General features: G+C 57.4%; 6 protein-coding genes across 10 annotated transcripts in view; 3 read left to right on the plus strand and 3 right to left on the minus strand.

Moving 5' to 3' along the window:
• Positions 1-112: 112 nt before the first annotated feature.
• On the minus strand, positions 113-7,703 carry Sphk2 (sphingosine kinase 2). 5 transcript variants are annotated; one of them, XM_028859209.2, is made up of 7 exons: positions 7,616-7,703; positions 6,909-7,015; positions 3,052-3,522; positions 2,221-2,370; positions 2,035-2,129; positions 1,836-1,951; positions 113-1,606 (listed from the first exon to the last, which is right to left on the minus strand). In XM_028859209.2, the coding sequence occupies exons 3-7, from the start codon at positions 3,455-3,457 to the stop codon at positions 526-528; spliced, it is 1,848 nt and encodes a 615-aa protein (XP_028715042.1). In that variant the 5' UTR covers positions 3,458-3,522; positions 6,909-7,015; positions 7,616-7,703; the 3' UTR covers positions 113-525. The 5 variants fall into 5 exon arrangements, with proteins under 5 accessions (XP_028715042.1, XP_028715041.1, XP_037055734.1 ...); XM_028859208.2 differs by having other exon boundaries at positions 6,909-7,019; XM_037199839.1 differs by lacking the exons at positions 6,909-7,015; positions 7,616-7,703 and adding an exon at positions 4,930-4,982.
• Positions 4,546-5,715, plus strand: LOC119086763 (WAS/WASL-interacting protein family member 1-like). Its single transcript, XM_037199852.1, has 2 exons — positions 4,546-5,185; positions 5,632-5,715. Exons 1-2 carry the CDS (start codon positions 4,568-4,570, stop codon positions 5,671-5,673), a joined length of 660 nt encoding a protein of 219 aa, XP_037055747.1. The 5' UTR covers positions 4,546-4,567; the 3' UTR covers positions 5,674-5,715.
• A 257-nt stretch (positions 7,704-7,960) lies between the features above and the next one.
• Rpl18 (ribosomal protein L18) lies at positions 7,961-11,161 on the plus strand. The gene is made up of 7 exons (XM_028859214.2): positions 7,961-8,066; positions 9,276-9,362; positions 9,495-9,602; positions 10,142-10,240; positions 10,544-10,667; positions 10,765-10,834; positions 11,047-11,161. The coding sequence occupies exons 1-7, from the start codon at positions 8,064-8,066 to the stop codon at positions 11,120-11,122; spliced, it is 567 nt and encodes a 188-aa protein (XP_028715047.1). The 5' UTR covers positions 7,961-8,063; the 3' UTR covers positions 11,123-11,161.
• A 236-nt stretch (positions 11,162-11,397) lies between these two features.
• Fam83e (family with sequence similarity 83 member E) lies at positions 11,398-19,860 on the plus strand. Its single transcript, XM_028859238.2, has 5 exons — positions 11,398-12,912; positions 13,687-13,854; positions 14,093-14,217; positions 16,873-17,308; positions 19,130-19,860. Exons 1-5 carry the CDS (start codon positions 12,439-12,441, stop codon positions 19,370-19,372), a joined length of 1,446 nt encoding a protein of 481 aa, XP_028715071.1. The 5' UTR covers positions 11,398-12,438; the 3' UTR covers positions 19,373-19,860.
• On the minus strand, positions 15,105-16,818 carry Spaca4 (sperm acrosome associated 4). The gene has a single exon (XM_028859237.2). The coding sequence runs from the start codon at positions 15,768-15,770 to the stop codon at positions 15,387-15,389; it is 384 nt and encodes a 127-aa protein (XP_028715070.1). The 5' UTR covers positions 15,771-16,818; the 3' UTR covers positions 15,105-15,386.
• A 347-nt stretch (positions 19,861-20,207) lies between the features above and the next one.
• Positions 20,208-25,523, minus strand: part of Sult2b1 (sulfotransferase family 2B member 1) — a 28,672-nt gene continuing 23,356 nt past the window's right edge. Inside the window, exons 5-7 of the mRNA XM_028859269.2 lie at positions 25,067-25,161; positions 21,638-21,818; positions 20,208-20,439 (exon numbers count right to left, since the gene is read on the minus strand). Of these exons, the coding sequence (XP_028715102.1) occupies positions 20,225-20,439; positions 21,638-21,818; positions 25,067-25,161 (491 nt within the window). The 3' untranslated portion in view covers positions 20,208-20,224. The remainder of the gene's footprint in view (positions 20,440-21,637; positions 21,819-25,066; positions 25,162-25,523) is intronic.

Raw genomic sequence — 25,523 nt, forward strand, 5'->3', positions numbered from 1 at the left:
GGACAGAGCAGCTACTGGCGCTGAGTCAAAGCCAGCAGCAGCCCGAGTTGGGTGCATCTACTGTGATCCTTACAGGGCAGTGTTAACTGAAAGGGCATCAGGTGGAAGGGGCGAAGAAGAAAGCGACGCCTTTATTGCATAGACCTTTTCCGTTGCTTTTTAGACCAGGGACACACAAGACAGAACATGAGAAGTGAATTTACCCACCCCTCACCGGCAAGGGGCGGGCCTGTAGTGCAAATCCTGGGGACCGCCTGGGGGAACCTGCCCCTCAAGGGCTGATTGGCCAGTCAAGTGGAGGCACCGGAGTAAGCACGAAGAAACCCTGGCTGGCCAATGAGCTGAGGCCTTGCTAGCTCGTACATTCCAGGCCCCGTCATTGGACAGCGAGGAAGGCAAGGCCCCACCCTCCGCTCGGTCAGACCCAATCGCCACTCTCGCTATTCTGAATCCCTCTACCTATAAAGCCAGGCCAGAGCCTATGGCGCTCTAGTCCCGCCACGGCGTGTTTCAGGCTCCTTGAGGTTACGGCTTTTGGCCCGCAGGCCCAGTGAGCAGAGTGGCGAGACTGGGATGCACCTGCGCCTGCAAGGGCCCGTACTCCACTAACTCCCCGTCCACAGTGAGCACGCCCCGAGGCGTGAGCGGCTCGAGGCGGAAGGCATGAGCTGCAGCGTAGCCCAGGTACGGGCAGCCCAAGCTGAAGTGGTTCCCGTGCTCCATGGCCAGCAGAATGCGGAGCAGCGCGGCCCGGGAGATGCCGCTGCGCACCCAGCACAGGTGCACCACGCCGTCGTCAAGTCGGGCGTGTGGGGCGGCCACCAGGTCTGCACTGAGGTGGCTGGGCAAGATGGCCAACATGAGCACAAACTCCCCCTCTATCGTCACCCAGTTTGGGGGCAGTGGAGAGCCGAGGGGGGGAAGAAGGTGGTCTGTTGGGCCCCAGGCAGAGACTTTTGGAGCACTGGAGGTGGGAGGTGGGAACCCCGAGGATGCTGGCATTTCCGGGGGCCCTTCGGTGATGGGTGAAAGCTGAGCTGTTTTGGGAGAGTTGGGGGGCGAGGGCAGCAGTGGGTCTGGGGACAGAGGTGCATCCCCAGCTCCCCCCCAGTCCCCAGTCAGCTCTGGGCCACTCCCATTGAGGGAAAGGCCAGGTAGGGGTTCAGGGGAGCCAGGGGAGGCCAAGGCAGGCTGGGGCAGAGGCAGGGGCAGGTCAGACACTGAACGGTGTAGGGGAGAGTGGGTGACGGCCGGGGCCGGGGCTGGGGCCAAGGCTAGTTCCGACTTGGCTCGAGGCAGGCTGTGGCCTGGGATGGGCACGGCTGGCTCTGTGGTGGCGGGGAGGTAGGAGAGGCGTCCGCGATAGGTATGCAGGGTGGCCAGGCCGAGCACCGCCCCCAGGGTGAATCGAGCGCTACCCAGGGCCCTGAAACGCTCGCTGTGGATGTCCACATCCGACAAGAATCCCCAGGCCACTGACAGGAAGGAAAAACAGCGGGATCCCGAGGCCAGCGTGACGGAGAGCAGGTCCAGAGGATGGCTGCCACCGCGGCAGAGAAGCAGGGAGCAGTTGAGCAGCAGGTCAACACCGACAGCCGGCTCAAACCTGCGCAGGGAGATGGGCGTCACGGGGGAGAGACGTCACAGGGGAGCGCCGCCACCAGGGACACACCCCCAGTCCTCCAAGCACTCCTCGAGGCCTTCTGTGGGCCAAGTGCAGATCTAGCCCTGGGTCAGGGGAAGGGGGTGGGAGGCTTCACCGTGACAAGACCACGTGGTCCCAGAGGCTCGCCCCTCGCCCAGCAGGCATCCCTCAGCAGAAGCAGTCAACGTACCCGCCACGGTGGTTAACCGCCCCAGCCAGTGCATTGCCGGAACCGCAGGGGAGGACCCCAATGGGCATCCGCACGGCATCTTTCCAGTCTGGGCGATCAAGGAGCCCGTTCAGCACCTGCAGTTGGGATAGGGCTGCCTGGGTCCTCACTACCCTCTCCAGTTCCCCCCAGGGCAGGGTCAGGTTGTCTGTGGCTCTACCTCATAAAGCAGCCCGTCTCCGGAGACAGTGACAATGCCTTCCCACTCACTCAGGCTCAACCCCTGCACCAGCTCACGGGCATGGTTCTGTCGTTCTAAGTGGACAAATAATAAAGGTTAGCCAAGAAGCCTCCTCATCCTGCCACACCCCTCCAGAAGATGCAGGAGTATCCCCCTCCACCGTACCTGTCTGTATGAGGTTAAAGGACAGCCCAGCTTCGGAGATCATGGGCACCACGTGGTCCATACAGCGCTGCCAGGCCAGGCCCCGCCCCCCAAAGGGATTAACCAATATGAGCAGCCTGGGCCTCCGGGGCAGTAGCTCAGGGGTGATTTCTGGAGAGATGGAGGGAGGAGGAGAGAAAGAAAGGACTGAATCTGCCAGAGACCAGGCCTCCTCCTCTTGGTAAAGGGGCCCCAAAGAGACTTGATAACTAAAGGGCAGGTACCCAGGGCCTGCTGGGAGTTTCCCTTCCAGAAGTGTCCCTTCCGCCACCTGGTCAGTGCGGGTGGCCCAGTGTGGGCGGCCCGGTTCTTTCACACAGGTGCTGAGAAAAGGTTGTGAAAGCAGATATGTGCCCTTTGCACCTGTGTGTGTGGCAGGTGGAGAAAGGAGCCTGGATCCCCGAACACCTGTTAACCAGCATCAGTTTCCTGCACTGTCACTGGCCGGGAGCAGCTCCGAGGCCTGCGGGGCTCCTACAGGAAGTGGGGGCCCTGGGTGAGTGAGGCCCTGCTGGAAAGCCTCCTCCCTGTGTGGAGCGGAGCATCAGGCCACCTCTGGCTGCCTGAGAACCCTGGAGACCTGTGGTGCCTCACCATGCTCAGCCAGTCTTCCGGCACACCCCTGGGGGCCTGGGCACACCCCTGGGGGCCTGGTACTCCACTCTTGTCCGGGGAGGGACAGACAATCTAGCCGAGAGCAGAGGCGCTCACTCTTCTGAGACAGACCCAGAAGGACACGAGGTACAAGCAGAAAGACACAAACACCTATGTGGCTCTGGCCCGCCATCTCACCCTGGTCCCCGGACAGAGGCACTCCTCGGAGGAGACACATGAGGGCCGTTGCCCAGCGCTGAGCCTCTGCACGGTTCTCCTCATAGGTGGCGGCCCCGTCGGCCCGGAAGGTCCGAGTAGCTCTGTGCCGACCCCCGCGCCGGCCCCGAGGGTAGGTGTAGACACACAGGTAGGCTGCCCTGTCTGCGGGGCTGCGGCTCTGCAGAGTGCCACAGCCTGAGACCTCTGCCAGAGGGACCAGGCCATCTCGGGGCCGGGCTTCTGGCTTTGGGCGCAGGCGCTGTATGTGCAGGGCTTGCGGGGTGAGGGTGAGGGCAAAGCGCGGGCCATGGGCCGGGTAGGAACCGAACTCGCCGTGCAGGATTGGAGTGCTGGAAGCCGATGGCAGTAGTGGCGGTGGGGCCATGATGGCCTTAGCCCTGTCCGAGCACTTCTAGACCCCTGGCTTGTGGTCAGCTCCTGCTCCAGCCTCTGTGGAGGGAGGAAGACAATGGTCAGAATCCTGGATCCTCATGACAGGTGGGCAGGAGGGGCCTGTGAGAAGGAGACAGTGAGAGTGTGGGAAGGGACACCATAGACCAGAAAAGCGTGGAGAGACCCCATGATGCAGGGCAGGAAAGCCAAACCAGGCATGAAAACGTTTTAACTTTCAGATAATTACTCAGGACTCTCTGCGCAACAACTGGTTAAAACTCAAGACAGCCAGGCACAGCGGTGCCTACAAGCAGCACTCGGGAGTCCAGCCCCAAGGTGAAGGCCAGCCAGGGAAACTTTGTTTCAAAAACAACCCCACCCTCAAAGAAACAACAAAACCCACGTCAACCCCAAGACAGGAAAGAAAGCCGGGCGGTGGTGGCCCACGCCTTTAATCCCAGCCCTCAGGAGGCAGAGGCAGGTGAACCTCTGAATTGGAGGCCAGCCTGGTCTACACAGCAAGTTCCAGGACAGCCAAAGCTACAGAGAAACCCTGTCTTAAAACTAGCCCCCCGCAAAAAAAAGGTGGCCAAAGGGTAAGATGCATGGTATACTGGGTGATGCTGGGCTTGAGGGGAAGGGAACTGGATGACAGAGACAGGAAGAAAATAGGCTGAGACAGAAAGACCGTCCCTTCCCACACACTGAGTCACTGCTAGGTAGAGGGAAGAACCGTGTCGACGCGTAGACAGAGAAGAAAGGGGCAGCTCTGAAAAGCAGACAAACAGGAGACAACAGCTTTTGAGGCATGGGCCAGTAAGATAGTTAAGTTTCTCACCCCAATGAGAAAGCAACCGTCGGGAGAGAGCGCACACGACACAGAGCAGTCAGAGAGGAGCCACACGGGAGTGCCCACCAGCCGGTTTGTCTGGGCCCACTAACCTGACTGGCTGGCCGCCTTCTCTCCGAGAAGAGGGTGAGAGCCAGGGTGGGTCCCTTCTGCTCTGCAGAAGGTCCAACCTCTTCTTAACTGCTCACCTTTGGGCAGACTTATCCAGTCGCCCAACTGACCTCGGGCTCACAGCAGCCGGGACACGCCCCCATGGAGACTCTCCCTCGGGATCCACCTCTGCCCGCTGCCCCGGGCCGCTTCCTCAATGCCCAGCCATCTCCCCCACCTCCAGACCTCCCTCAGATCAGACACCAGCACAGGGCCCTTATACATGCTCCATTCTGGGTTGGGTCTCGGTCTCCCGGGACTCCAGATCTGGGCCTCCATCCACGGGTTCCCGGCCGTCCTTTCAGTCTGTCCCTGGTGTGTACCCCTACTCCAGGGCCACAACGCAGCCCCGAGTCTGGGTCTCCATCCCAGGCATGGACTGGTTTCCCGTTTCCAGATCCCACCAAGTGTTCCGCACCGGACCTGAGTTCCCGCCCCTCTAGGGTCACCCCGAACCCCACAACCTGTGCGCATGCCGCGTCCTCCCGGCCGCCCCTCCAGAGCCTGCTCTACCGCCCTCATCAGCTAAAGGGTGGGGGGAGGGTGTGCGTCGGCCCAGCCAATGTCTGCGCAGCCAGGCGGGGCCGCACCAATGAGAGGCCAGGGCCATCCCCCTCCGGAACTACGCGACGGGACCTGACCGGCCGAGTGAGAAAACCGGGAGGGGCTTTGGCCGAGCAAGGAGGCCCCATCACAAGTGAGGGCATACACGCAGCAGAGGTAGGGACGCGGACCTGGGCAAAGCCTAACTGGCCATCTTTGTTGAGGTCAAAACGGCCTGTCCCAATAGAGTTTAAAAAAAAAGAAAAAGGGGCGTGGGTGAGTTCTCCCACTGCGGAGAGCAACTCTCCCTAACGTAGGTAACAGAGTCTGATACGACATGCAAAGGGAGTTAGAGACGCAAAGCAGAGATAGAAACGAAGAAATGAGAACACTGAGATTGACGTGTGTGGTCGTACCCTGTAATTCTAGCACTGGGGAGGGGGAGGCAGAAGCATCGGTAAGGGAGGGTCTGCCTTTGCCGCATGTATGTGACAGTTATGGGACATCTTGTGTCACACAACATAACAGACCCCAGAAAATCACCAACATGGGTGGAGGCATTCTGGAATGAGAACCAGGGTGGGGAAGCTCATTAATTACCAACTGTTTACCTTGGACTCCAGCATGGAGTGAGATTACCATCTGCCCAGGAAACCATCACATGACAAGACAGCCCAGAGGCGTAGGGAGAGAAGAGGCTTTGGAAGCCCCACATTCAGAGTCTGAGACAAACTAAGGCCAGGAGAAAAGACGTTGACAAGAACAGGTAAGACAGGGTGGAATGAAACCAGGAGCAAAGCACGTGGGCAGACAGCGTGTGTGTGTGTGTGTGTGTGTGTGTGTGTGTGTTGTCCACATGCACCTGGGCCACAGCACTCCCACACTGAGCTACAGTCTCACAAGGCAGGACAAAGTTTCATAGAAAGGAGGTAAGCAGAGAAGGCAGTCGCCAGCCAGCTGTCCGTTGCATCCAATCCACAGCAGCAACAGCCCCAGAGAACATGCCAAGGGAGGAGAACCTCCGCAGAATGGAGGTTCTGGGCAAACAACCACTGAGCTCTGAGAAAAATTAAGGCAGAAATCAGGAGCAGAGGGACTGAGACCTGGCAGAGAAAGGGAACAGGGAAGGGGAAGTGCTAGTCACGGAAGTCCTGTGGCCTCACCCTGAATAGGCTCAGCTGCTGTGAGGTAGAAAAGGACCACTTGCCTGCCTGTAGGGGACGGCTGAGGCCAATGGCAGAAGGGCCTTGCCAGATGTTCTCAGCCATGGAAAGACAACCGGAGACTCTAGGCCAGTGGTTCTCAACTTCCTAATGCTGTGTTCCCTTCAGCAGCTCCTCATGCTGTGCTGACCCCCAACCAGAAAACTATTTTTGTTGCTGCTTCATAACTCACTTTGCTACAGTTAGGAACTGCAATATAAACATCTGGTATACAGCCCTGTGAAAGGGTTGCATGACCCCCCAGGAGTCTCGAGCCACATGTTGAGAACCATGGCTCTAGACAGAGCCTTACCTGGTTCCACTGTCCCTTGGATTCAGGATGTCTGGTGGACAGCCAGACCCCTGCTCTGTCACAGCAGTGCCCAAACCCAGCACGAGAGGGGGGGGATGGGGGGGTGTCCTGGGTAAAAGCTCTGCTTACTGGGCAGTCCCAGATTGGGGGTCTGAAGACAAGTGGCACATGGCAGGCTCAGGGTCCCAGAGCCAACATCTCCCGTCCAGCTAGCCCGTCTTGTCCTACCCAAGTTCAGGTAGCAGATTCTACCTAGCGTTACGTACGAAGTGTTGACTGAACATGTTTACAGACCTATACAGGCAGGGAAGATACCCTGTTAGGATTGTTATCACTCTTTTTCCAAACAAGGGGGGAAAAAATCAAAAAACAGAAAGTGACTTACCTAAGGTCACAATTTTAAAATAGCAGAACGTTGAAAGACTGTAATCCCAGCTACTTGGGAGGCTGAGGCAGAGAGGCTGAATCCAGGCTGGGCAACTTTGTGAAACCCTGACTTAAAAAAGAAAAAAAAAAAAAAAGTGGCAGACCTGGCACACGGGATAGCCTACACATTCTGGCTAGGTGCCAAAGTTCCTCTGTCTCTCCTTCTGCCGGGGGTTCTCTCGGTTCTCCCCTTCTCACCCTCAGGCCTCCACCCCCACCCCGCCCCCGCCATGGACTCTGTCTCACTCTCTCCGAGGCTGTCCACACCTCAGGAGCTTGTTATCCATCCCCTTTCCACCCAGATCCGAGCCAGGATCCGCGTGCCTTCTCTGCACATCAATACTTTGTACATCAAAAATGTTGGGTCAGTTAAAACTATCTGGTTGGGGTGGGGTGGGGGGAAAGCCGTTCTCTGAGGAAGGAGACTAAGGAGAGATCGGGAAGAGGCCATCTAGGGGCAGGGGAAAACTGAACCCCAAATGCTGGGGGGCGGGCAGGTACTATAGGAATGAGTTGCCGTAGGAAAGTCTCGGGTTAGAGATCCGTAGGGCTTCCTGAACTTCAGTTGCGCCTAATAAACTGAACATCAGGAAAAGGAAGCCGCGAACTTAAGGAAATGCCGGAAATGTGAAATTAGCTCTTTCTTCAGGCCGGGACAAGCCTCACCTCCAAAACACAGCCCACCGGGTCCTCCGGGAGCCACCGAGAAGCGGTCGGCGTGCGGCCAGAGAGTCCCCGCGAGATTCCTCCTGCTAACTCCAAGCATATCTCTCGCTCTCGGGTCTCTTTAGCCCTGAAGAAGATAGAGAACAGGGCCTGGGAAAGGCTAGAGAGGCTCTCTGCGCGCCGGCCCTTTTCTCCGGTGCCGCATCGGTTTCTCTGTGGTTGCTCTGAGGGCCCCTGTAGCCGGTCCTCCAATATACCATGGAGAAACCCAGGTTGTGGTAGAGCGGCCGCGTCGCACCCATGTGGCGTCACCAATACACCACCGAGAGACACGACTCAGGGTAGAGCGTCCGCGAAGCGTCACGGGCGCGCCTCGCAGAGCGCCCTTTCCCCGCCCACGCCGGCGCAGTTCTGTCTTTCTGGACCTGGCCGGGCAGGAGACGCCATCATGGTGAGCGCCCCTGGGCCCCGGCTGCCCCATCCGCCGCCATCCTCAGCGGGGCCGGCTCGTAGCGTGTCAGCGGGGTGCGGGCGGCCGCGGCGGGTGTCGGGGGAGACTGTGGGGGCCGGCGGGGCCTGCGGCCGGCGGGCGGCCCTGGGCGCCCCCGGAGCCGCCTTCCCTTACCAAGTTTCACCCTGTAACCCAGGCTGATTGCGACTCACCGCGGGTCCAGTGTGGCCCCGAACTCGCGGCAGCACCGTTGCCTCAGCCTTTCGCGTGCTCGGATTGCTGCTGGAAGTACCTCTTGGCCCTGCTTCCTTAGCTTTAGTGTGGGAAGCGGAGCCTGCGGAGAGCGCAGTTCTACAAGATTCCCGGGATTGGGTCTCGCTGGGGTGGGCGCCAATGTGTGGGGATAATAACTGAACATCCGGCCTTCCTAGGACTGTTCTGAAGCAGTTAGTGAGCGTCTCATTTGTCATCCGTAGAGATGTTTCCATGTCTAGAATCTGCTATTGGCCTTTTTGGGGCTGTTTTCCAGATTGGGGGCAGTTTTGAGAAGTAAGCGTTCTTGCCAGGTTCGAACCCCCACCCGTACTGGACATAGAACCCAGGGTCTCTGCACGATAAGCAGCTGCTCTGAGGTAGACTGAGCTGGCTGGGTGACTTGTGCATCGTAGTTTTTATTCTGAGCCAGGGTTTCCCTTAGTTTCAGGAGTGTGGGAGGGATGGTAACGGGCCTTGTCATTTATCGTGGTGGGAAATGTCAGGTAGGTGGAGCACACACCCACCCCTCAGGTTTTAGTCTTCCTGGGGTCCTTTTGGGATTTTTGGTTTGTCTGGAACTTGCAGTAGTCATACCATGCCTGTTACTGCCTGTCACTGATCAGGACCACTAACAAGACAAGAGTTGAAATTTTAACTGATGAGTGTTTGAAGCTGCTGAGAGAGAGGCTTGGTGGTGGGCCTGGGGTTTGAGTTGTCGAATGAGTAGCCTGAAGGATAAGTAACAATTGTGTATGTCACCAAAGATAACAGGGCAGACAGGCGGTGGTGGCACACGCCTTTAATCCCAGCACTCGGGAGGCAGAGGCAGGCGGATCTCTGGGAGGACTACAAAGAGAAATACTGTCTTGGGAAAAAAAAAAAAACAAAGCAAAAAGAGGGGGCTATTGTCCAGGTTAGGAATTGGTTCTGTAGCAGTTCCTTCACCTCCCACAGGGTGTTGACATTCGCCACAACAAGGACCGAAAGGTTCGGCGCAAGGAGCCCAAGAGCCAGGACATCTACCTGCGGCTGCTGGTCAAGGTAAGCCTCTGGCCACTGCATCGGCCAGGAGAGGGGGGACCAGACGGTGGTGGGGTGAGAGAGCACTATGAATACTTCCTGTGTTTGGGGGGGAGGGACAGTCACGTGACCACTCTTGCTGTTCCCCTCCAGCTGTACAGGTTTCTGGCCAGACGAACCAACTCGACCTTCAATCAGGTTGTGCTGAAAAGGTTGTTTATGAGTCGCACTAACCGGCCACCTCTGTCCCTGTCTCGGATGGTTAGTACCTGGGCGGGAGAACTAGATCTGGAGTGGGTGCTGGGCACTAGACACCAAAGGACTGGCGTTCTCCGGGTTGTTGAGGCCAGCAGGCGGTGCAGAGCTCTGTGCTGTGCTCTCCACCTGGGCACGTCTGTGGCTTGGTTGACTGCTGAGGTTGGAGGAGGAGTCCCGCCTGTGTGCCCGTGCACATAAAGACAGCAAATGACAGGCATCTGGCAGAGCCTTCAGAGACTTGCCATTGTTGGGGGGACTGGGCCATTGGCAGTCTTGGTCTTCTAGGTGACAGGCAGAGCCTTCAGAGACTTGCCATTGTTGGGGGGACTGGGCCATTGGCAGTCTTGGTCTTCTAGGTGACAGGCAGAGCCTTCAGAGACTTGCCATTGTTGGGGGGACTGGGCCATTGGCGGTCTTGGTCTTCTAGGTGACAGGCAGAGCCTTCAGAGACTTGCCATTGTTGGGGGGACTGGGCATTGGTGGTCTTGGTCTTGTAGATGACAGGCGTGCATGCAGAGTGACTTAACCTGTTTGCTCCTCAGATCCGGAAGATGAAGCTTCCTGGCCGAGAGAACAAGACAGCCGTGGTTGTGGGGACAGTCACAGATGACGTGCGGATTCTCGAAGTGCCTAAACTGAAGGTAAGTGACCAGCGTGGGCCTAGGGAACCTCTGTGGGTGAACTCCAGCTGTGCCGTGTAGCGACGGCACCCTGGCTTGCTGCCGTTTGTGCATCGTGCGCACTGCTGACAGCTTGGCTCCTGGGCTGCACCGTCTGCTTTTCCTCCATTTCTTTGCCGTAACAAAGGACAGGGACTCCGCTTGGGCCTGAAGCTTCGGGGGTGTTTGCCATCCACTGGAGAGGTTCTGGTGGAGTTGGTTGTCCTCAGAGTGCGCTGTGAGGATGTGTGACAGTCCCCACAGCTCCCGGTGTCTGCCCCTCAGGTGTGTGCACTGCGGGTGAGCAGCCGCGCCCGAAGTCGTATCCTCAAGGCTGGGGGTAAGATCCTCACCTTCGACCAGCTGGCCCTGGAGTCTCCCAAGGGCCGTGGCACTGTGCTCCTGTCTGGTGAGTGAGGGCTGCATTGAGGGAGGGCCTAGGTTTGGGGAGCCTTCTCTGGGGTCAAAGTTCCTGGTCTCTACTTAAACTCTCCTTCCCTGGCCAGGTCCTCGGAAGGGCCGAGAGGTATACCGGCATTTTGGCAAGGCCCCAGGAACCCCACACAGCCATACCAAGTGAGTATCAGGCAAAGAGCTCAGGCTTTGTCCCACGGTAGCTGTTAGCCACGGTGGCTGGTGGGGGGTGGTCAAAACTGTGGGCTACCCAGAACCTGTACCAATCTCTGGTGGTCCCCGTGAAGGCTCTCGTTCCCTAGCCCAGAAGAAGTTCCCCAGGCCCCAGTGGCCACTGTGAGCTGGGCTTCTCTCACCCCCATTTTCCCCCACAGACCCTATGTCCGCTCCAAGGGCCGGAAGTTCGAACGTGCCAGAGGCAGAAGGGCTAGCCGCGGCTACAAAAACTAACCTTGGATCTTACTGTTATTAAAGAGTTTTGAATGTTGATGGTCCTGTGTGTTCATGAAGTTGGGATGGGGCAGGATGGGTGACCCACCCATGGTGGGCACAGCATTGGTGCCTGCAGAGCTATCCTGGGGAGGGGCGGTGTGCCTCCTGCTCCCGTGCAGCGCTCTGCCTCGGATTAGAGTCCCACCCATGCTGGGTGTCGGGTGTCTGCTTCCTCCTAGGATTAATCTTGGTGCTGGGGTGTGGGGAAGGCGTGGGAACAGGTGAGCACTGCCCTGGAAGCTAGGACGACAATGGCCAGTCCCTGAGCGAGCTGCCCAGGAGGCCCTCCCCCTGCATTTGCACAAGGGGCTGTGTCCCTGGCTCCAACGCCCAGTTGGGTGCAGAGTCCCGGAAGAGCTGCGAAGGGAAAGGCAGCGTCTAAGCCGGTCCTCGGCCTGACCCAGTGGGGCTCGGGGGTCCACAGAAGGGACCCCTGGCCATACTCCAGTGTTTCCTCTGGCTCTGTGGTGCCAGTTGCCTGGGACCAGCTCCAGACTTGAGAGGTACATGGGGTAGGAGAGGGTGGTTCCTGTCCAGGAAGTAGGTGCAGCCAGGAGACCTTGAAACTGGTAGATACCCAGGCTAGGCTCTGGATTAGTGGGTGGAAGGCGGCACTCATGGCTGCCTAGGGCTCAGACTGGTCTTAGGGTCCCAGCAGAGGCCACCTTCCTACCCTGAAGTTGGGAAGGTCCTCACAGAAGGTCTGGCAAGTACCTGCAGGGAAGACCATGGTCTCCATGGCAGGCCTAACTGGGAGGTGTCTCAGCCGGTGGGAGCTGGTGGGCAGGAAGGTTTACTGAGACTCAGAAACTGATTCTCCTGTCTATCAGGTGCTAAAATGATCCGTTGCAGCCCTTAGAGCCATTGATTATAGTCAGGACGACCAGGGATATGCAAACAGCCATTTACCTGGAAGTGGTTGGCCGGTAGCCAGGCTTATCAGGGCAGGCAGGTAATCATTCTGACAGGCCTGAAGCTGCTAAGGGTCCTCCAAGACCACTGACTCCAAGTGGCAGAGGCATCCCTTCAATGTACCACAGTGGGAGAGATGGCTGACAGGTGGCCATTAGGCACATGGTGATCAGATAGATGGTCAGATAATCAGCCTGGACAGTCTGTAGAGATTGTGAGTCAGGGACAGCTTCAGGAAACTCGGGATGTTCTCAGGGCTACCTTGGGTGGCCACATAGTTATCACAAGACCCCAGATGGTCAGACCCCAAAAGCCATCCAGACCTTCCAGGAACTGGCCTCTTGAGGCCCTGTGTGACTCCAATGGCGGCCTCCCAGCTGGCTGCCTTGGAAGGAGAGGGGCCGGAGGCTGGTGAGCCAGCCCTGACAAAGGCCAGCCCTGGCTTCTTGTACTCTGAGGGCCAGCGGCTAGCTCTGGAAGCACTGCTGAGCGGTGGGGAAGAGGCCTTCCGGGCCTGCGTGCAGCAGGAGAGGTTGCCCCCGTTCCTGAGTGCAGATGAGGCTCAGGCCCTGGCTGCAGCTGCTGAAGACTGGACAGTACCAAGCCAGGAGCCATGTGGAGCAGGCCCAGCGACCGCTATCCCTGATGGGAATATTGGCAGCCTGACCTACTGGCCTGGGCAGTCTGAGGAGCCGGCACCCGTGTTGCGGCTGGGCTGGCCGGACGACACTGCCTGGAAGGGTATCACCCGAGCTCAGCTCTACACTCAGCCACCAGGCGAGGGCCAACCACCCATTAAAGAGTTGGTGCGCCAGGAGATCCAGGCTGCTCGAAAGGTGGGTGTCACCCTCCCCCCAAACACCAGTGCCTAGGCTTTCCCCCATACCCTCCTGGAATTTGCGAGGTTATACCCATGCTCCCCTGGCCCTGGCCCTGGCTTTATCCCTCTCCCCCCAGACCTGGAGGCCTCTTACTGAGACCTGCTGTCCCTGCTTCTGGAGCCAAGTTGTGACCACTGTGTCAGCCCCCTTTTATACCAAACCAGAGACTTCTGGCTTCCTCCAGGAAAGCCTTGGGTGTGGTTCCCCACTCTGTGGCCCCCTGACACCCCATTCCTTAGGTAGCAGTCTTAGGTTTCCCTGGGTCCAGTGCCCAGTGGTCTACGTGGGTTAGTATGTACAGCCTTCCAGGAGTAGAGGGCATAGGAAACAGGCACGGTTTGATTTCAGCTCGTTGTACTGTGTGACCTGGCTAATGAGTCAGATGCCACCATAACCTTGTCTGCCTGCAAGACTAAGTAAGCTCTCAGCACACCTTAGTGGACTAGCCTGCCTGCCTGCCAGCACCCAGCGCTGACATGGAGCTATGGACCTTTGGCATTGTAAGGGACAGTCTGTAGTCAACCAGGGATTGAAGAGTTTTCAGTTGGAAACCAGAATCTCCTAAAGGGCAGCCTGGCTCGCCGTCCATGCAGGACAGATTTGGGATAGGTGTCTCCCTGCGGCCCCCGATCATCCCATGGAAGCCAGGCCTTGAAGCATATGTCCCCAGAGCACTCTGCCTGCGGTGCCACAGTTCGCCATCCCGTGTCTCTCCCTTTCTCACCCTAGCTGGTGGCCGTAGTCATGGATGTCTTCACTGACCCTGACCTGCTCACAGACATGGTGGATGCTGCCACACGCCGCTGGGTACCTGTCTATTTGCTGCTTGACCGAGAGCATCTGCCCGCCTTCTTAGCACTAGCTCAGCAGCTAGGGCTGAACCCCTGGACCACTGAGGTAGGGACCAGGCCAGAGACATTTAAATGTCCCTTTTCCTCACAGGGGGACTTTTGCATGGGTTCCTAGGTCACTGGGGTTCCCTAAGATCTGAAACCCATGTCATTGGGGGAGGGGGTGGCTGTCCTAAAAGGATCCTTGAGGCAGAGCTAGGTATCCCCAAATCTAAGATTTAGTATCAGTGGCCCTGTGGATGCTGGGACAGTACCCGTGGGGTCATAGAGTATGCCCTTTCCAGAACCTGGACGTCCGGACTGTGCAAGGCCACACCTTCCAGAGCCGCAGGCGACGGCAGGTGAGCGGCCATGTGCGGGAGAAGTTTCTGCTGCTGGACGGTGACAGGGTCATCTCGGGATCCTACAGGTGTGTCCCCTCATGACACCCTGTGCCCAGTCCTCCCTCAACTGCTCAGATGGTGAGGGAGGGGTCGCCAGAGGAACACCCTTTCTGGGGCTCTGTGCTCACCTTTAAAATGCATCCATCTCCCTTCCTGGAGAGGTGTTCTGCGCCAGAACACTCAGGGCTGTCTCTGCTCTTGGCCAGGGGAGTGGCCTGAAGTGCCTCTCTCTCGCCTTGTGAATCCCAACTTGGGAAATTGAGGCATGGACTCTGGGTGCCAGATGGCCTGGATTCAGATCCTAACCCTGCTAGCTACTAGCTGTATGACTTCAGGCAACTTACTCCCTTCCTGTGCCTCAGTACCCTCCCTTCAGGATGAAATGATAGGGGTCAGACTATTGTGGGCCCCCTTCCATGTGCATACTGAGCCTCATCCCAGCTTCCACCTAGCAGATGTCAGTGGTGCCCCTTACCCATTCTCAACATGACAATCACAGAATCCTCCAGACGTGGCCAGGTGCCCAGGATATGAGGTGCATCCAGGAACCACCATTCTAGAAGGGTAAGGAAGGCCTTACCCAGCAGGCTTGCTGAAACACAGCTGTCTACGTTCACCTGGCCACTGGTGGGGACGTGCACTTCTACAAGTCCCCACTTGGTGCTGGCACTGCTGGTCCTGCTCACCTTCTGAGACCCTCCAGCCCTGAGACCACGATGCTTCAGAGTGTCACTATCCTCTTGACTTTGCCAGAGGACAGAGCAGTGCCTGACACGCGGCGTGAGTGCTTCAGAGCTGGACGTGGTGGCATCCAGCAGAAAGGAGATCACACAGGTCAAGGCCATCCTCAGCTAGGACACCCTGCCTCAAAAAGCATCCCTGCCCCACAAAAAAAGTGCTCTGAAACCCCATCTGGTAGTATTGTCTTTTACCGTATTTCACGAACTCTAAGGTGACGCGGACACAAAGAGGCACCTGGGCAAAGTGAAAAGGTGTGCGTCTTAGGACCAGTGGGGCACAGCACAGCAGTGAGAGTCACAGGCCGCACCCCTCACGATGGCATGTCAGGGGCCTTGCCAGCCCGGAGGAAGCCAGGGCCACAGGAGGCAGACTGCACCCTCTGGCCATTTAATGGGGGGAAGGGGTGGAGGCGGGGGGCACAGGGCACAGCCCCAGGCCCTGCAGTTCCTGTAGGTCACAGACAGTATTGAAGGAGCAGCGACAGGCCCAGGAGCAGCTGCAGACTCAGGGCCAGGCTGGGGGTCCCTGTGTCAGAACCAGCACCCCCGTTGCAGAGTTGGCCAGAGCAGCAGGTGGTGGTGAGGCTGTAGGTGAGGCCCATGTAGCTGACAGGCTCCTCACGGCCACAGCTGGTGGAGTGCACGCAGCCTTTGTTGATGATGGGCCCCACACCCTGGGCTACTCCGTGACCTATGAAGCAATCCTCGTCGTCCCCACAGCGCATGTGTGTGCCTGGGCACTGAGTGGAGTCAGTCAGCTCACAGAAGACGCAGTCCTTGATGCCTGTCGCACCCGGGCACAGGACCAACACCAGAACCAGTGGCCAGCCAAGGACCATGGTGGCCTGGCGGCGTGGATAGCACCCAAGCCAGGCCGGGGGCTCCCGTGACCTCCTGGATGGCACCTCCTGCCCCTCGTCCTGGCTCAGGGGTCAGCACTTGGAGTGTTCCTGGTTCCCAATACAACGTGTCCCTCTCAGGAGCTCTTGAGTCCTTGGGTTGGAGATGGGCCAGCACCCTTGCCCTCGAGCCTTTGGGCCATGGAACTTGGTGACCTCACAGACCCTCAGGTTCCCTGACTGCTGTGGGTGGGGGAGGGGTCATAGCCTGTCCCACCACAGGCTGAAGGGACCAGAACTGTCCTGCCAAGGTAAGGACACTCGAAGGACCCTCACATAATGCTAACTCGCTCGTGCTGATATGAGCTCTGCCTGCACGTGGAGATCTTGCTTTAACGCTGGTCCACTGAGGCCATAGTGGGGTATTTGACACATGCAGGGCCCCTGAACCGAGTAAGAGGAATCCCTACTGTGTCATGTGTTCACATTTGCCCTGAGATGTTAGCGCCTCAGCCATGTGAAGGACGAGGACAGTGCAGGTACCACCCCATGCAACCCATGCAGGGCACTTGCTCTGTGTGGCAGATGTATTGCTTGGATCCTGGTGTACAGTGCACATGCTTAGGAAATGCAGCATTTCTGGGGAGCCTGTGGAAGTTAAAATGGTCCTGTTGTGGGTGTTAGAAGACCAACCCCATTTCACAATAAAGAAACTGAGGCAATTAGATATCCCTCAGTGGGGGACAGAGCAGAGCCGTGTTGAAGCTCATCTGACTTCAGGTGATCGGTATACAACTTTCCTGGGTTTGTTTGTTTGTTTAGTCTCACGTAGCCCAGGCTTTTCTGGAACTGTGTAATTCTTCCTGCCTCAGCCCCCTGAGTGCTGGGATTACAGCCGCTATTACGAGGCCCAGCTTGATGATATAAGTATCTTATCTCATGTTGTCCCCAGGTTGGTTATGACAAGCAGCAGGGTAGATACTTCTTGTCCTACTCACCAGAGGAGCTGAGGCCTGTGAGATCATGACTTTGGATCATAGGGGCTGGGGACTGGGGTGGGTGCCACCCTGCACAGATCCTGACGACCGCTCTACATCCCTAGCTTCACGTGGAGTGATTCCCGCCTGCACCGAGGCCTGGTGACCTTGCTCACAGGAGAAATCGCGGATGCCTTCAGCCAGGAGTTCCGTGTCCTGTATGCAGCCTCCAGGCCTCTCCCACCAGCACCAGCTCGAAGCCCGGTGTCCAGCCCTTCTGAGGGCTCACAGCTGCCCCGAAGCCCTCACCACGTGGCCCTACGCTGTCCTGTGGTCCCACTGCTGTCCGACAGGCCTCTGGCTCACCGTCTGGCTGCCTGCCACATCCTCGAGGGGGACAGACGGGAGACCCCCACCACCACAGGGCCAGCTCTCAGTGACATTTTGAGGAGTGTACAGCGTACCAGGACAGCCAGTGGTCCCCCAACCAGGCCCAGCCGCTCTCTGTGGGACCTCAGCCGCCTGTCCCAGCTCTCTGGCTCCAGTGATGGTGACAATGAGGTGAGACTCCCAGATAAGGACTGTGGCAGAGAAGCAGAGAGACAGGGAGGCCTTGCTTGAACACTGAACCCCAAAGCAAGTTCTTTTTTTGAAAGCGAGTCTTATAGCCCAGGCTGGCCTTGAACTGATTCTCTTGCCTCCACTTCCCATCTAAGGGGATAACAGGTGTGCACCACCATGCCTGGCTAAGTGGCTAAACGTAACCTACCTATTTCACAGATGGGGAGACTGAGGCACCTGAGACGGGCGGGAACTCAGCTCTCTCTGCCAGTAGGACATGTTGACTTCCTAGATCTGAGTGTCCATGGGGGTGCTGGGGAAAAGGAGGGGGTTGAGAATCCCCTTGCAACTGTCTGGGGAATGCTTGGATAGTCCTGGGAATGGTTTTGCCTCTGAGCCTCGTTTCTCTCACTGTGAGATGGGTTGCTGTATGAGAAGAAGCAGAGCCATATGGGAAGACAAGTAACCTCACCCAGGATGCAGGCAGGTGGGGTTATGTCCCTCAGTGAGCTAACCCCTGCTGGCCTCAGTTTCCCTATCTGACCCCTGGTAACTGGAGTGGAATCACTCCTGTCAGTGAAGCTAGAGGAAAAGGGTGTGGGGCAGGTCAAGGTCCTTGCCTCGCCTCCACTGAGGTTCCCCTCCCTCGACAAATATTTGTTCCCCTAGATGGCTTCAGCTGCTTCCTGTCCTTCCCCAGATACACAGCAAGAGGAGAGACATCCCCTGTGGGTCTGGGGTCCCAGGTCTCCACTTGCCTCCCTGTGGGCCCCAAGATCTTCACTCGTCTCCCTCCTCCTCTTGTGTGTGTGTGTGTGTGTGTGTGTGTGTGTGTGTGTGTGTGTGTGTGTGTGTGTGTGTGTGATGTGTGTGTGGTGTGTATGTGTGTGGTGTGTGTGTGATGTGTGTGTGACGTGTGTGTGGTGTGTGTGTGTGTGGTGTGTGTGTGCCTGTGTGTGTGTGGTGTGTATGTGTGTGTGTGATGTGTGTGTGTGTGTGTGGTGTGTGTGTGTGTGTGTGTGGTGTGTGTGATGTGTGTGTGACGTGTGTGTGTGTGTGGTGTGTGTGTGTGTGTGTGGTGTGTGTGTGAGTGTGTGGTGTGGTGTGTGTGTGGTGTGTGTGTGCCTGTGTGTATGTGTGTGTATGTGTGTGTGGTGTGTATGTGTGTGTGTGATGTGTGTGGTGTGTGTGTGTGTGTGTGTGATGTGTGGTGTGTGTGTGTGTGTGATGTGTGGTGTGTGTGTGTGTGTGTGTGTGTGATGTGTGTGTGTGTGTGTGTGTGTGTGATGTGTGTGTGTGTGTGTGTGTGTGTGTGTGTGTGTGTGTGTGTGTGTGTGTGTGTGTGTGTGTGCGTGCAGGCGTGCCCCTGTGTGTGCCTGTTGAGCCAGATGTCCATGCTGGCGGTCCTCGTCTGCACTCTCCCTTTAGTGTTAGGACAGTGTCTCACTGCACAGATGGACTGCCCGGCCAGGGAGCCTTGGGGTCACTGGTCTCTGCCTTCCAGCGCTTATCTGGCATCCCAGCTCTTAGACGAGTGCGAGGGACCCAAACCCGGGCCTCGCGGCTCCACGGCGAGCATTTTCCCTGCCCCGCCATCTCTCAGCCCCTTGGCTCCTCGTTTTAACAGGGTTTCAGCAGGCTGCTCTTGAGCTTCTGATCCTCCTGCCTCCACCTCCTGAGCGCTGAAATTATAGGTGTGTCTGTCATGCCTGGTTTATATGATGCTGAGGCCCAAACCCAGGCCTTGTGCGTGCCAGGCTGGCACACCACCAACTGAGCCCCAGCAACTGCTCACCTCGTTTTTTCTTTCCCCCTTCACAGATCAAGAAGTCCTGGGTCTCCAAGGACACTCCAGCCAGGGCCCTGATGAGGCAGCGGGGCACTGGAGGGGGGCCCAGGGGTGAGATGGATTCCCACCCGCTAGCCCGGTCACAGCCCTGGGGTGGCCCCCTCCCCATGATTCCAGCCCGCCGCCTGCATTACCCATCTCCAGCCCAAAGGAGGTTGGGAGACAATGCCACATCAGACTGGACCTCTGGCTCAGGCCCTGGCAGGCGACGCTGATGGGAGCCCTGGCCAGATATGGCTGGCCAGCCACGGTCAGCTCAGAGCCCCTACCAGACACTGGCTGAGTCTGAGGCCTCTGGCCTGGGATCCGGGCAGTGGAAGGAATTGGTCTTAATTGCTCTAGAATTGGGTGAGCTCAGCAGAGCTCAGGGCTCAGCGTCATCATCTGGAAATGGGCAGAATGTTCCAGAGCAGCAGACAGGACTGCTTCAGAGACAGGCCTAGCTGCCCCACCAAGTATTGTGGGGCGACCCTAGAGGAAAAGCACCCATACCCATGTATGGGGCAGTGGGTAACGCGAGTCCTGGAAAGGGGTGTTAACAGTGATGGGGTTTAAAGGGGAGGGGCAAGGCTGAAAGACAAGGGCCTGGGAAGTGCTGGGGACACTGAGACACTGGGATATGTCTGGAACTTTTTGTGGGGACTAAAGGAGAGCACCAGAGTGCTCCCCTCTATTTCTGCTCAGATTAAACTCTGACAACACAGACCTGTATCTCCGTGGCTTTCCCAAACCCAACCGTCCCCTCCCTCAGCCTCCCAGTTCCAGAGTCCTCCTTCAGACCCAGGGTTTCCCCCCAGCTCCCCTCCCTCAGGTCCAGGGGTCAGGCCCCGCCCCTTTACGCTGCTTTGATGTTGTCACCGAGTAACCCAGGCTGGGTGTGAATCTGCAGCCTTCCTGCCTCCCCCTCCTAAGCACTGGACAGAAGTGAGTCACACCTGAGTCACACCGGCCCCCTGCAGCACCTCTGCACTCTCTCTGTGGTGCGTGACTGGGTGCCAGGCCTACCTGCACCCCCCACTTGCCCCTGAAAGCCCAGCGTGGAGGAAGGGGTAACTGGAGTGACAAGTTTATTGTGAGGATGCTGGGTTGGGGTCATCAGAGGATCCTGATTTGGGGCCAGGGCTGGGGCTGGGCTCAGGGTCAGGTTCGCCATCCGGGCTGGTGTCCTCTGGGGTCATGTCCCAGGGGAAGCTCGGCTGTCCCCTCATCTGCTCGCGGTAGACACGGTCAAAGGCCTCGCTCTGTGCCACGGTGAAGTGGTTCTTCCAGTCGCCGCTGATGCCTGGAGGGGACAGAGGAAGGGGCACTGAGGAGCTGCTGGGGTGTCTGGAGGGGACAGAGGAAGGGGCACTGAGGAGCTGCTGGGTGTCTGGAGGGGACAGAGGAAGGGGCACTGAGGAGCTGCTGGGTGTCTGGAGGGGACAGAGGAAGGGGCACAGAGGAGCTGCTGGGGCGTCTGAAGGGGGACAGGAAGGGGCACTGAGGAGCTGCTGGGGTGTCCCCTCTGCCTTCTGCACCATGGCCAACGACATCATCGGTGTCACCTGGCCAGATCCCCCATGCTTACTGCCTCTTTCCTTACACCTAGGTGACTCTTGTCTGCCCTGTCCTTTGACCTCTGACCTCCTAGATCTCTTCCTGGAGATCACTTCCCTCTAAGCACCCCAACACCTGCTTTACAACCTGGGTCACCTCCGCTGGGAGCTGACTTTGCCAGCACTGGGCTCTCTCACTCTGGAACCCCTCAGATTCCCAACACGGCCTCCAGCACTCTTGCTGTGACTTGATGGCCGGAGCACCCCAGTCCGGCTCCCTGGAGGTTGCACATGAATGGACTGTCTTGAGGTTCCCCACAGCCAGCGAGCTGTCTCGGCAAGGTACCCCCAACAGGAATGCAATCCTGAGTGCTGGTCCCTCCTATCACAGTGACCACCGGGGTCCGCCTCTTGTCCGTGTGGAAAGAGCCTGTTGAATTTTAGTTACATGTCGCGTCACCTCTGGTGACATCAGGAGGCTCCCCGAAGGAGGCTCATATACCTTAGATATCCTCATTGCCAAGTCTTGGAATTTAGAGCATGAAATCACATCTGGAGGATCTGGAGATGAGGGGCTGACCTAGACCACCTGGGACTCCTGTGTTGTCCCAGTGTCCTGCTTTGTTTGGAGACAGAGTCTAAAGTAGCCCAGGCTGGCCTCAACTCTGTGTGGCTGGTTTGACAGGCAAGCCCCACCACACCCGACTGAACGTGGGATTATTCTGCACTAATACAAAGGTTCCTGAGGCCTTTGGCTGCAGGATGCGGTTGGAGCCTTGCTTTGGATGCACTCAAAATGCTGTTTCAGGCGGATGCCCGGATGGAGGCAGGTCAGCAGGCAGGCTGTAATGCCAGACCCCCTGCTGAGAGTGGAGACCAGTCTGGGGCCGTACACCCCATGTGGCGTCCCGAAGGTGTGAACCGCGCAGAAGCACACAGTGGTACCTTTGCGCAGGAACGCCCCCTGGCGGTGGTCCAGCAGGCTGGCCGGCAGCAGTGTGTAGTTGGACATGGTATTGGCCTTCATGGCACCGAACGCCGAGTGGGCCACCACAGAGCTCAGGGCCTCTTCACCTAGTGGCCGGCCCAGGAACTCACAGAGGCGTTGCACGGAGCCTCGCAGGTCCTGGAGTGGGAAGAGGAAGAGTCAGTGGAGTGGGGACCACTTTGGGTGGCCTGGAGGGGTTGGTTCCTGGCTCTTTGCCTCGGTTTCCCCTCCAAGCCACAATGTTGGGCCTCCCGGTCCTCCAGGATTCTAGAGGGTTGGTTCTACAGGAGGTGGGGAAGTGTAGGTTTGCAAAAGTCAGCCCAGCAGTTTACAAGAACCCTGCTTGCTGGGTGGCGGTGGTGGCGCTCGGGAGGCAGAGGCAGGTGGATCTCTGTGAGTTCAAGGTCAGCCTGGTCTACAGAGCGAGATCCAGGACATCTAGGGCTGTTGCATAGAGAAACCCTGTCTCAAAAAACAAAAAAAAACAAAAAAAACAAAAAACAAAAAAAAAGAACCCTGCTGTACGGCAGAAGCAGACAGCTGGGGGCGGGGCTGCTCTGCCCCGCCCCGCCCTCCCCGCCCCCAGCACTGGTCTCCAGGGCCTACCCTTCCCTGTCTGCCTTCTTTTGCCATGTCTTTGTGACCCCAGCGTCCCCATCCTGGCCCACACCCATCCTCTCCCTGGCAAGCGCTCTCCTCTGCAGCCCCTTTCCCAGCCTGCCTGGCGCCCTTGATGCCGTGGCTCCCCAGTACACGGGACAGAGTCCCCCCAGGCCTGTTTTTCAAGGACAGAGTGGTTTGCTGTGAACGCCTCCTTCCCACACTGTACTTTCCTCCCTCCCCAGCTTAGCACACGAGTTCTCGATCTGCTCTCTGCCACTGATACACTCAATTGCTGTCTTCCTCATGACACTTGGCTCAAGTCCCCGGAGTACCAAACTGTGACCCAAGTCGTCCTTCACATTTGTGCTGATCCTGCCATCAGTTTGCAAGAAAGGCCACACCCTAGCTGGCAAACAGAGGTCCAGAGATAAGACACTTGTCCAAAGTCACACAGTCCTGAAGCTGAGACTCAGGCCCCCAAGCCGCTCGGTCCCCCCAAGCCCCACGGTCCCCCCAAGCCGCTCGGTCCCCTCCAGCTCCCAGCCATCTGTGGCGTGGAGCGCTCTGTGTAGCTGGTCAGTGCACCGTCTGCTTTTCCAGGTCATTCCTGTTTCATAACCCTTTATTCTCTGAGCCACAGGCCTGTCCCAGAAACACACATGTGGGCGGTGCCATGCACTCCAGGAGTGGCCCAGAACTTGTGCTTGGCTCCGTGGCCCAGTTTTTGGTTTGGAGAATAAAACCTGATTGGAGGGAGGGAGGGAGACATGGTGCTGAAATGTCTTCGAGAACTTTCCATCAGAAGTTATCAGAATGGAAAAAATATGGGGGCCACAGGGAATTAACTGTGTGTCTTTGGCAAACACCTGACTGTCTCCAGAGCGCTAAGCTTGCTTCCTCTGAACAGCAGTGGGGACTTACCAGGGCAGACCTACAAAATTACAATTTTCACAGCTCAAAATGGGTGGACTATTGCTATCTTAAGTGAATATATACTTAATTTTTTTTTTATTACATTTGTGTGTGTGTGTGTGTTTATGTGCACACGTGGAAATCAGAGGAGAAATGTCAGGAGTCAGTTCTCTCCTCCCACATCTGGGGATTGAACTCAGGTTGTCAGGCCTGGCAGCAAGTGACTTCACTCTTTGAGTCCACTTACCAACTCTTTGTTGTTGTTTGGTTTTTGTTTGTTTTTCAAGACAGGGTTTATCTGCACAGCCCTGGCTGTCCTGGAACTAGCTTTGTAGACCAGGCTGGCCTCGAACTCACAGAGATCCATCTGCTTCTGCCTCCTGAGTGCTAGGATTAAAGGCATGTGCCACCACTGCCTGGCTCAACTCTACTTTTTAAAAAAAATTATCATTTCATGTGTCTGAGTGTTTTACCTGCAGGTATATGTACTTCTGGCCCCCACAGAGGCCAGAAGAGGACATCAAATCCCCTGGAACTGGGAGTTACAGCCAACTGTGAGCCACCATGTGGGTGCTGGGAACCAAATCCAGTCCTCTGCAACAACAGCCGGTGTTCTTAACTACTGAGCCACCTCGCTCGCCTTCTTATTTATTTTACCGTTTGCTTTGTTTTTGAGGAGGGTTTCACCACGGACCTCTGGCTGCCCTGGGTCTCTGCAGACCAGGCTGGCTGTGAACTCGCAGAGATCTGCTGCCTCTGCCTCCCGAGTGTGGGATGGCGGGCTCCTGTGGATGAATCTCTCCTGGGCCTCCGGCCCGTCCTCTGGGAGCAGCTGCATGCAGGCTCACTGGTGCTTAGCAGCAGGCGGCCGGCATTGGCTCTCCCTGTGACTTGCACCCTTACTCAGACCCTAGCTAGCCATTCCCACTCTACACTGAGACAGGGCTGAGGCGGGCTTGGACCCAGCACACCAGGGCCAGGCACGCTCCTCACAGTGGCGCTCGGAGCTGCCCTCTCCGCTGCTTCTGAGGAGATGCCCTGTGCGCTGAGAATTTACAAAAAGTGTCTCCAGAAGCCAGATCTGGTGACACAGGCCTGTTATCTCAGTCACTCTGGAGACTGAGGAGGGTTGAAAGTTCAAGGCCAGCCTGGGAAACTTAGTGAGACTCTAACTTGAAATGAAAAACAAAGCAAAGGCTAAGGATGTAGACTTCCTGCCTAGAATCTCCCAGTGAGGACCTGGAGTTATGGCTCATTTGCAGAGCACTTGCCGAATGTACACAAGGCCCTGGGTTCAATCCCCGAAACTGAAAAAGTTGACGGCCACAGAGTATGCCTGCAATACCAGCACCTGGGGAAGGCTGAGTCAGGAAGATCTTGAGAAGGAGGCCAGCCTGGTCTACAGGTTCCAGGACATCCAGGGCTACACAGAGAAACCCGAAAATAAATAGATCATAGATAGATAGATAAATAAATAAATAAATAAATAAATAAATAAATAAATAAATAAATAAGAGAGCACTTCTTTAGCGTGCAGGAAGTGCTGGGTTTGTCCCCGGCACATGCAGGGACCCCTGTAATCTCAGGAGTTGGAAACAGGAGAATCAGAAGTTCAGGGTCATCCTCAAATACTTGGGCTACATGAGAAAGAGTAACAGAGGAGAGAGTTGGGGGTCCCTGGGCCTTGGTACTGCTGCACTGGCTGCAGACTCTCCTAAGTGTGCACCCCACCTGATGGTGAGTTGGTTTGCCCTATCTGCCTACAGTCACCCCCTTCCCATGCCCGGGACAAGGACTGGTAGGAGGTTGGCAGGCCTCCAGGAGCACGTGGGGAGGGAGGGGGGCCACTGGCATGCGCCGGACGGACGAACCTGCTGCAGCTCCTCGTAGGTGATAAACAGGAAGTTCTCTTGACTCTGCATCCGGATCCAGCCCTTGATGTGGTCAAACCAGGAGCCAAACTGCACTGCAGGCAGGGGAGGGTGTGAGGGCCACCCGTCTCTCGGGACCAGCCGCACAGGCCACCCTGCCTGCTGCCTGCTGCCTCTCAGCCAGCAGAGACCCTCCCGGCCCCAGCCAGCTCCTGTGCGCGCCACCCTCAGGCCACCGTCCGTACCTCTGACAAGCAGAGAAGGGACCATATCTCTGCTCTCCTGCCTCTTTGTCTGTCTGTCTGTCTGTCTACCTGGTCTCTATCTATCTCTGCTAGCCTCGATCTCTCCCCATCTCTGTCCCCCTCGCTTCTGTCTCTCCCATCTCTGTCTCCCCCATCTCTGTTTCTCCCCATCTCTGTCTCTCCCATCTCTGTCTCCCCCATCTCTGTCTCCC

The sequence above is a fragment of the Peromyscus leucopus genome, chromosome 1 (genome assembly GCF_004664715.2).
Source record: "Peromyscus leucopus breed LL Stock chromosome 1, UCI_PerLeu_2.1, whole genome shotgun sequence".
Classification (NCBI taxonomy): Eukaryota; Metazoa; Chordata; class Mammalia; order Rodentia; family Cricetidae; genus Peromyscus; species Peromyscus leucopus.

What these genes read in the sequence shown, in the direction of transcription:
- Spaca4 (XM_028859237.2), bottom strand. Translation starts at nt 15,770, where the DNA reads ATGGTCCTTGGCTGGCCACTGGTTCTGGTGTTGGTCCTGTGCCCGGGT.
- LOC119086763 (XM_037199852.1), top strand. Translation starts at nt 4,568, where the DNA reads ATGGAGACTCTCCCTCGGGATCCACCTCTGCCCGCTGCCCCGGGCCGC. An exon ending in AGGGCATACACGCAGCAGAG is followed by an intron (nt 5,186 to 5,631) that starts GTAGGGACGCGG and finishes CTTGGACTCCAG; the next exon opens with CATGGAGTGAGATTACCATC.
- Rpl18 (XM_028859214.2), top strand. An exon ending in ACCTGCGGCTGCTGGTCAAG is followed by an intron (nt 9,363 to 9,494) that starts GTAAGCCTCTGG and finishes GTTCCCCTCCAG; the next exon opens with CTGTACAGGTTTCTGGCCAG. An exon ending in CTCTGTCCCTGTCTCGGATG is followed by an intron (nt 9,603 to 10,141) that starts GTTAGTACCTGG and finishes TTTGCTCCTCAG; the next exon opens with ATCCGGAAGATGAAGCTTCC.
- Sphk2 (XM_028859209.2), bottom strand. Translation starts at nt 3,457, where the DNA reads ATGGCCCCACCGCCACTACTGCCATCGGCTTCCAGCACTCCAATCCTG. An exon ending in GCCTCTGTCCGGGGACCAGG is followed by an intron (nt 2,371 to 3,051) that starts GTGAGATGGCGG and finishes CCATCTCTCCAG; the next exon opens with AAATCACCCCTGAGCTACTG. An exon ending in GAGACGGGCTGCTTTATGAG is followed by an intron (nt 1,952 to 2,034) that starts GTAGAGCCACAG and finishes TCCCAACTGCAG; the next exon opens with GTGCTGAACGGGCTCCTTGA.
- Fam83e (XM_028859238.2), top strand. Translation starts at nt 12,439, where the DNA reads ATGGCGGCCTCCCAGCTGGCTGCCTTGGAAGGAGAGGGGCCGGAGGCT. An exon ending in AGATCCAGGCTGCTCGAAAG is followed by an intron (nt 12,913 to 13,686) that starts GTGGGTGTCACC and finishes TTCTCACCCTAG; the next exon opens with CTGGTGGCCGTAGTCATGGA. An exon ending in GTCATCTCGGGATCCTACAG is followed by an intron (nt 14,218 to 16,872) that starts GTGTGTCCCCTC and finishes CTACATCCCTAG; the next exon opens with CTTCACGTGGAGTGATTCCC.